Source organism: Hyla sarda, chromosome 2 (assembly GCF_029499605.1).
Source record: "Hyla sarda isolate aHylSar1 chromosome 2, aHylSar1.hap1, whole genome shotgun sequence".
Lineage (NCBI taxonomy): Eukaryota > Metazoa > Chordata > Amphibia > Anura > Hylidae > Hyla > Hyla sarda.
The window spans coordinates 47641429-47651428 of NC_079190.1; the positions used below are offsets into that span (position 1 = coordinate 47641429).

At 41.0% G+C, this 10000-nt stretch overlaps 1 protein-coding gene across 4 annotated transcripts in view; it reads right to left on the minus strand.

Moving 5' to 3' along the window:
- Window positions 1-10000, minus strand: part of XPO4 (exportin 4) — a 150166-nt gene that overhangs the window by 54095 nt on the left and 86071 nt on the right. For all 4 annotated transcript variants that reach the window (XM_056561726.1, XM_056561727.1, XM_056561724.1 and 1 more), the window contains exon 7: window positions 1614-1726. In XM_056561726.1, the coding sequence (XP_056417701.1) occupies window positions 1614-1726 (113 nt within the window). The remainder of the gene's footprint in view (window positions 1-1613; window positions 1727-10000) is intronic.

Below are 10000 nucleotides of genomic sequence, written 5' to 3' on the forward strand. Positions count from 1 at the left end.
CCCGGACAGCCGTTGGCTGTCCGGGCATGCTGGGAGTTGTAGTTTTGCAACATCAGGAGGTCCGCAGGTTGGAGACCACTGCCTTAGACCTATATCTAAAAAAAAAAAAAGTCAGACATCCAGTACAACAACTGGCTATGATGTTACTTAAACACCTAGATTTATAGAGAGAAATCCTAAAGACAGGGACAAAGTATCATTATGCCTAGCAGTATTGTAACAAATATTTTCCTAAAACAGAAAAAGAATAAGTGGCACACGGACACAATGATGCAAAAAATACTATATCAATTAAAAAAGAAAATTTAAAAAAGAAACTTACTGACTAACAAATATTTACACATTTACTTTCTAATATATCTTTAGTATATATTACTATGTAAAAAAATATTTTCCTTATATATTTTTCTCATTTTTTTTTAAACAATTAAATCTGCTACCATGAAACTTTTACTGTGTATTAGATAAAACTAAGACATCCCCATCCCCACTAGTATCAAAGAGGAGCAGCAGCAGCATGCTAGAATGTTACAAATGTACCGATTAGCAGTGTACTACCAAATGCATTTCATCAAATGACCAAAAATTATTCTATACACACATATATACAACTTAAATCTAAAAAGTTCTATCAAGATAAAACAAAATGTAAAAAACTAAATAAAAAAAGGAAGGCAAAGAAAAGCAGCAGCAGCATGCTAGAATGTTACAAATGTATGGATTAGCAGTGTACTACCAAATGCATTTCATCAAATGACCAAAAACAATTCTATTCCCACATATATACAGCTTAAATCTAAAAGTTCTATCAAGATAAAACAAACAATGTAAAAAACAAAACAAAAAAGAAAGCAAAGAAAAGCAGCAGCAGCATGCTAGAATGTTACAAATGTACGGATTAGCAGTGTACTACCAAATGCATTTCATCAAATGACCAAAAACAATTCTATACACACATATATGCAACTCAAATCTAAAAGTTCTATCAAGATAAAACAATGTAAAAAACTAAATAAAAAAGAAAGCAAAGAAAAGCAGCAGCAGCATGCTAGAATGTTACAAATTTATCTATTAGTGTACTACCAAATGCATTTCATCAAATGACCAAAAACTATTCTATACCCACATATATATATACACAACTTAAATATAAAAGTTCTACCAAGATAAAACAAACAATGTAAAAAACAAAACAAAAAAGCAAAGAAAAGCAGCAGCAGCATGCTAGAATGTTACAAATGTCCAGATTAGCAGTGTACTACCAAATATAAATGCATTTCATCAAATGACCAAAAACAATTCTATACCCACATATATACAACTTAAATCTAAAAGTTCTATCAAGATAAAACAATGTAAAAAAACAAAAGAAAAAAGAAAGCAAAGACAAGCAGCAGCAGCATGCTAGAATGTTACAAATGTACAGATTAGCAGTGTACTACCAAATGCATTTCATCAAATAACCAAAAATTATTCTATACGCACATATATATATATATACACACACACACACACACACACACACACAACTTAAATCTAAAAGTTCTATCACGATAAAACAAACAATGTAAAAAACAAAAACAAAAAAGAAAGCAAAGAAAAGCAGAACTTACTGTGAAGAAAAGCTCCATAACTCTGCTGTCCAGGAGGGTTTCACGCCAGGACTCTGTCGGCTTTAACATCACATTTTGGGAGGACTCAAACATGGCTATATAATGTCTGCCCAGTTATCTGGTGTCAAGGTCAACAATAACATTCCTGCGAGCCTTTAAAGAAGGGAGGAAAAAAAAAAAAAAACAGGAGCCTGTAGTGTAGCAGCATCCACTAGACAAGAATGCAATGGAAACAGGCTTTAAGCTTCTTCACATACGCTGCATAATTCATGCATGAGGCCAGGGAATACAAGGTATTAGGCCGTGATATAGAAGAATGCCCCAGGAATGCCACATAACGGTTTGATCATCATTATGCCGAATGCCACCTCGTACAATCACATTGCCCTCTTTCCTGTCATATTAGCCCCCTACTTATCAAACAAACCACATGACAGGTGCAGCCCTTTATGCAAAACTGCAGCTTTTTATCCCCCCCCCCCCCCCCCTTCGTTGCTGCTTTGTCCTTATCTCCATTCAGGAAAACAAGTGCGATAGGAGTCCATTATAGCGGGGGCTCCACTGGAAAGTAACTCTTGTATGCTCCACTCTTTAAGGGCAATAGAGCAGAGATGATAAGGAAGTAATACTTGGGTATTTATAGAAGTGTTGGTAACAAGGAGATGAAAGCCAGGGCACTAAATGGACGTAATATCAGGGGTCTGAACAGCTAAAAAGAACAAACATCATTCACAATGACTTCTATTTTCTCATTCACGTCACTTAAATCAGAAGAGTTTGAGTCAATCCTGCGGGGGGCTGGGGGCGTATGTCAATTGATTTAGAAAGCTTAATGTATTGTACACACACTGTTCATGCGAATACGCTCATGTTTGTTGGACTCACTATTTTACATAACTACAAACTCCTTGGAGGAAAGTGTAGGTTACAGCTTAAAGGGGTACTCCGGTGGTCAACGTGTTTTTCCGTTTTTGACTTATCCTATTTGTTGTTTAGGCGACTCTATTTCCGTTCTTTGTTGTCTTTTTATCCCCCACTTTGTTTTCCTATCTTTGCTTCTATTTCCTGGTTCTTGCTGTGCTGAAAACTACAAATCCCAGCATGACACATGCCTTGCTGGTTTGGGGCGGCTCTTTTTTTGTTCCGCCCTTTACCCATCCTACTATTTTCCCGGGTCAGCCCCCTTATACACCGCACACTAATATCATCAGCCCTGGTTGGGATACACTGTCATACACACACAAAAGGGACTACAACTCCCAGCATGCGTCATTCAGGAGTCTTCAGTCTGTGGTATAACACCAGTATGCTGCCTCTGTAGTCTCCTGGGGGTTGTAGTTCACCACACCTCTATAGGGCATACACCAGTGTTTCCCAACCAGGGTGCCTCCACGTGTTGCAAAACTACCAATCCCAGCATGCCCTGGCAGCCTTTGGGCATGCTAGGAGTTGTTTTGCAACAGCTGGAAGCACACTGGTTGGGAAACACTGGTGTAACATGATTTGTATGCGGAATAGGCAAGAATAGTGTTTCCCAACCAGTGTACCTCCAGCTGTTGCAAATCTACAACTCCCAGCATGCCCAAAGTCTGTCAGGGCATGCTGGGAGTTGCAGTTTTGCAACAGCTGGAGGCACACTGGTTTGTAAACACTAGCATACACACACACACACACACACCAGGGACTACAACTCCCAGCATGTGTCATTCAGGAGTCCCCCCCCCCCTCCCCCTTCACATATAGAGATCATTCCCAGTATGAGATTTCTTCCCCTGCAGTCCATACATCCCCGGCCCGTGCAACTTCTCATCCTCCCCTTCAGATAACACTTATCTTCTCTGTGAGGTTCTTCTCCTGTGCAGACCTGCGTCCTTAGAATACAGAGCAGGGGGGAGGGGAGGAGCTGTGTACTCAGCTGGATGAGATGAGGGGCGTGGCTTATTCCTCTCATGCAGACAGAGAGGGGGAAAAAAAAAAAGCTGTGACATCTTGTCCACAACAGACTCAGAACTGTGGACAATGGTAAAAGAAAATCCTCTGAACTACAGAACTTCCTGCCAACAAACAGGTAAGAAAACACATACATGCTGCCAAAACATATAACATGTACAGTATATTGCAAAAAAACTAAAAACTTACAAAGAAGATGCCATATAGTCAAAAAAACTAACCACCGGAGTACCCCTTTAAGGGTCCGTTCACTGATTTTCTGCAGCACATTTGATGCGGAATATCCGTTGTGGATTATGCTACCATTGACTTCAATGGGTCAGTAGAAAAATCTGCAATAGTGGCAGATCTGCTGATTTTCCGCTGACCCACTGAATTCAATGGCAGCAAAATCCACTTGGATTCTCTGCAGCAAATAAGCTCTAGAAATCTGCAGGAAATCTGCTCGTGTTAACTGACTCTAAGGGCTCATTCACACAAGTGGATTTATTTTCAAACTTTCAAATTTCCATAAGCTACCCGCAGCAGATTTTCGCAAGCAAAATCTTGAAGGCAATAGGGTCTGCAGCGGATTTTCAACAGTAGAGATTCCGCTGGTGAAAATCTGCTGTGAGTAGCGCACGGAGGCCCCGCTCCTTTTCAAACTCACAGCGGGAGATAAGCTGTGAGTATGAAAAGAAATGTGCTCGTCCGAACAAGCCCTTAGGGTACATTCACACGAGCGGATTTACAGCGGATTTTACGCTGCGGATCCGCTGGTGAAGGCCCCGCTCTATGCTGTCTTTACATGTGCCTGCTGGTAGCGGCAATACGCCGCGATGAGCAGACACACTGCAGCGATGTGCGCGGCATACTCGCACATCGCGGCCACTCTCCTTGCTCTGAGCTAGGCAGAGAGCTCCCGCAATGTACGAGTATACTGCGACTCTCACATCGCAGTGTGTCTGCTGGTAGCGGCTTATTAACAGCATAGAGAGAGTCTTCACCAGCGGATCCGCAGCAAAATCCGCTGCGAAAATCCGCTCGTCCGAACGAGCCCTTAGGCTATGTTTACACAAGAGAATTTCACACAGATTCCACAGCAGCAGAGTCCCATTGATTTCAATGGGATTCTGCTGCACTGTTCACATAGCAGAATTGTCATGCTGGAAACATCTTGTGCGGAAATTCAAATTCTGGTGTCCGCAGAAAGAATAGATATGTCTATTCTTTCTGCGGACTTGGCATGGAATGCATTGCAGTCTACGAGATAGCACATTCCCGAACAGTCCTAAAGCCGGTATGTTCGGATGCAATGTTTACACAGAGATTTTCTGCGCAGATATCGCCATGTGAAGATAGCCTATGAGTGCGTTCACACAGGCAGATTTGTTTTCAAACTCTCAGCATGTTTTCCTCTTCCCGATGACGTGGGGATGCAGGAAGTATTTACCTGACCCCAGTTCACTTGGCGGTGCGTGACCTGAAGAAGTGCCGGGAGCGGCACGAAATAGCCATCGTCCTCTGACGCCCCGCTATGCATTGATTTTACTTGCACTAAGAAAATAAAGAAGCCTACCTGATCACCTTAAACGTGAGTGCCCCCGCATTGTTTCTTTCTTGTTCTACGTATGGACTTTGTTCCCTTCGGCGGGTTGTGCACCAAGGTGCAATGGAGAGAGGGCTCCGAACTATAGCCTCACTGCTGAGACCGGTATATCTGATTGCTAACCAGACGTGTACATCCACGCCATACCAGTGCCAGCCATTTGCTGTTCTATTGTTGATGTTTTCCATAGAGTTTTAATGGGGGGGGTCTTTCCGCAGCGGAATAAGGCTGTTTACACGGCAGAATTTCTGCACAGAATTCTGCATAAACTAATTACTCATTCACGTCAATGGATTTCCTGCAGCAGAAATCCTGCTGTGTAAATGGGACAGCTGAATCCTATTGAAGTGTATTGGCTATAAATTATGCGGAATTCCAAGCAGAAATTCTGGCGTGTGAATATAGCCTTACCGCTGTGAAAAATCCGCCACAGACCCATTGACTTTCTGGGACTTTGAAATCTGCAGCATTAGATGTACGGAAGATAATGTATGCAAGAATACACACCTGTGGATAGGAGATAAGTGTCTGAAAAGATCAGTTTCCCGGACTACACATTTAAAAGGTAAGTGCTATCCACTAGTGTAAAAAAAAATAAAAAATAAAAAATAAAAAAAAAATACTCAAATATACTATACTAAAATCGACTGAACCCAGTGCCGTTGGAAAAAAGAGAGATAAGACGGCACCAGAGCAGGGGTGCTAAACCATAGGAAGCATTAGATGTAATGCAAAATATAAATACAAAAAACTTTGGCCACGTTAACATCTGCATTGAAGGCTCCGTTCAGGACTCTGTTGCAGATTCTGTTCATGAGTGGAAACAGACAGCCGATACGCTGCATGATTGACACCAATGGAGCCAGACGGACCCACTGATTTTAATGGGGTCCATCGGGTTTTCATCTTGTGTCTCATTTAATCTGAACAATACATACTGCATGCAGAGTTTTTTTTGCCAAGTTATTTAAAAGTATTCTGCAACATAGGCTCCAAGCTGAGCCTCCGACGCAGACCTTAGCCTTTGTTGTCCATGGCAACCAGCTCAGCTTTTGATTTTTAACCTGCTCTATTAAAATGAAAGCTGTGTTCTAATTGGTTGCTATAAGCAAAAAAGTTATTTTACACATCTTTGATTATCTTCTCCCATAACTCAAAAGGTTACCTGTGCTTGACTTGAGCTCTGTTTCCCAAATTGTAAAGTGCTGAAAGATACATAGTCTATCCCTGCATTCTTAGGGTGCGTTCACACTGAGTAAATGAAGAGGAATTCATGAGTAATCATTTTCGCAAATAAAATCTTGATTTTTTGCTTCACGCGGAATAAATTTCGTGCAGAAAAAAAATAAAATAAAAAAAAACATCGACTCCAATAGGTTTTTACTTGCAAATTCTGCATGGAGAATGAACATGTTCCTTCTTCAAGCGGAAGGGAATTCAGCGAGCAGAATTTACTCCGTGTGAACTGTGAAGCGGAAAATACATTGAAGTGAATAGAAAATTACCGTATTTATCGGCGTCTAACACGCACTTTTAAAACTTAAATTTAAGGCAAAAAGCCTGCCTGCGTGTTGTACGCCGATAAGTTTTCTGGTCAATGATTAACAAGCGGCTGCTTGTTAAGTATTAACAGCACGGCCGCAGCCACTTTTAAATGAGTCTCCCGCTCTGCTTGTAATTTTTCTTACCGACACCCCCCCCCCCCATCATTCCCCCTTTTCCTTGCTTTTCATAGTTTTTTTTTTTTTTTTTTTCCTTACCTGGCTGCGCTTCGGCTTTCTTGCAGGCTGTGGTCAGTGGAGCAGATGAGTGACGTCCTCTCCCGGCTTCTCTGCGCGGCATCAGTGACGTCACTTTTCATTTCCTGAAGTTGCCGAACTTTGACTAGTGGCGGTTGCAGGAAGTGAAAAGTGACATCACTGATGCCGCCCAGAGGAGCCGGGAGAGGACTTCACTCATCTGCTTAACTGACCACAGCCTGCAAGAAAGCCGAAGCGCAGCCAGGTAAGGAAAATAAAAAAAACTATGAAAAGCAGGGAAAAGGGGGAATGATGAGGAAGGGGGAAGTCTTCAACCTGCAGACCTCCAGATGTTGCGAAACTACAACTCCCAGCATGCCCGGACAGCCAACGGCTGTCCGGTCATGCTGGGAGTTGTAGTTTTGCAACATCTGGAGGTCCACAGGTTGAAGACCACTGGGCTATAGGAGGAACATGATGGGGGGGGGGGATGATAATGAGACAGGGTGGGGGGGGAAATGATGAGGGAGGGGGAAATGATTAGGGGCATGATGAGGGGGGAAATGATGAGACAGGAGGAAAGGATGGTGGGGGGAGGCACTAAATGCTTAATGTCTATGGCTAGTGGTGGTCTATGACAGGGGGAAATGATTGTGGGGGGAGGCACTAAATGCTTAATGTCTGTATGGCTAATGGTGGTCTATGACAGGGGGATATATTGAGACATGGGGGGGTGGCGATGAGAGGGGTAAATGTGGCCCAGGGACTGATAAAAAGGGAAGGAATGATGTGGCACTGGAGGGGACGGGACCAAACTGAGGTGCAGAAGAAAACGAAGTTGGGGGGATGATGTGGCATTTAGTCCAAGTCATTTATTTTACATTTTATTTTTTTACTTAAATTTCCCTGTTAAAATGGGGGTGCATGTTATATGCCAATGCGTGTTATACGCCAATAAATACGGTAGCTGCTAAATAATTTCAAGCTGAAAAAGCTAGTGGAATTACTCAAGGAAACTCCTCTTGAATTCCTTAGTGTGAACGCACCCTTAACAAGCACAATGCCACAGGACTTTAAAGGGAATATGCCAGCAGGAAATACAGTGAAGCCTCTAAAGAGACAGCCCCCTTATCCAGACCAGATTTTGCGTAATGGATTTTCAGTCCACCATACATTATGTATGGCGCATTTTCCTTGAGAAAACAATCCCCATAGAAGACCACTTTTCAACGCAATTTTTAATGGTCTTCTTGAAGAGGTTTTTCTAAACAATTTAACCCCACCAGAAACTCTCCTTAATCCTTCTTCCGATGCTTTTATGTTCAGAAAAGTGGATGGCACAGGACTCCCTCTGGCTCGTCAATCATACCTAAATAGGCGTGATTACATGGATAAGCTAAATAGAATATTCTAGGCAAATAGAAACAGAAAACAGAAGTTGTAGAAAAGTCAGGTCTAGTTACAGTGCAAATCAGAAAAAAACAAACATGAAAACTGATGACTTACAATTTAGTTTTATGTTGGTGAAGCTGCAGCGTCTCTGAGGAGTCATAGTTACGAAGCCAACAGAGAACAGACTCAGTCATCAGTATGGTCCCGGTGGGATTATATCTAATCTTATGACCTTGATGGATTGATCTCTCTATACCCTAAAAGGAAGAGAGCCATCAAAGTTGGCAAGGCAGGGAGAAGCAGTCAGGGACCACCCAGATGACTCTGTGCCCCAATTCTAGCTAGTGATATAACTAAAGTTGCGCTGTAATGTTTCAGACAATCATATCATTGGGATAAAGGGAGCCTGTTGGCATTTCAAATTGCCCAGGGTTTGGGCAGCATAAAAATTAAGTATCCTTTCAGAAGCCTTTCAAAAGGACTTTCCTGACAATTTTTAAATGAGCACTGTCACATGTTACAGAGACTTGCCAAAAGTTTTGATTGGTCGGGGTCTGAGCATTCAGACTTCAACTGATAGCTAGAACTAGCTGGGAAAAGAGCGAGCTAAGAGAGACAAACTTACAATGCAAGTCTATGCGATCAGCCGGGCTTTTCAGACTCCTAATCAAAACTTGACAATTTCCAACACATGTCAAAAGATTGTTTTTTTATTGAAGTAACAGGTACACATTAATACTATAAATATATATATATATATATATATATATATATATATATATATATATATATATATATATATATATATCTCTCTACACACACTTTGTAATGTTAAAAAATCCTTTTTTTGCACAAAATGTCTCCTTTATGCAATGATTGTTCTTTAAAGGGGTATTCCAGGCAAAACCTTTTTTTTTTATATATATCAACTGGCTCCGGAAAGTTAAACAGATTTGTAAATTACTTCTATTAAAAAAATCTTAATCCTTCCAATAGTTATTAGCTTCTGAAGTTTTCTGTCTAATTGCTCAATGATGATGTCACGTCCCGGGAGCTGTGCATGATGGGAGAATATCCCCATAGGAACTGCCCAGCTCCCGGGACGTGAGTCATCAGAGAGCAGTTAGACAGAAAACCACAACTCAACTTCCGAAGCTAATAACTATTGGAAGGATTAAGATTTTTTAATAGAAGTAATTTACAAATCTGTTTAACTTTCTGGAGCCAGTTGATATATAAAAAAAACGTTTTGGCCTGGCATATCCCTTTAAGTTCTTTGTGCCTTAAAGGGGTATTCCAGGAAAAAACTTTTTTTTGATATACTAACGGGCTCCAGAAAGTTAAACAGATTTGTAAATTACTTCTATTAAAAAAATCTTAATCCTTTTAGTACTTATGAGCTTCTGAAGTTAAGGTTGTTGTTTTATGTCTAAGTAATCTCTGATGACACGTGTATCGGAAACCGCCCAGTTTAGAAGAGGTTTGCTATGGGGATTTGCTTCTAAACTGGGCATTTCCCGAGACACATGTCATCAGAGAGCACTTAGACAGAAAAGAACAACCTTAACTTCAGAAGCTCATAAGTACTAAAAGGATTAAGATTTGTTAATAGAAGTAATTTACAAACCCGTTTAACTTTCTGGAGCCAGTTGATCTATAAAAAAAAGTTTTTTCCTGGATAACCCCTTTTAAATGTATTTAATTTTTTTAAACATTAC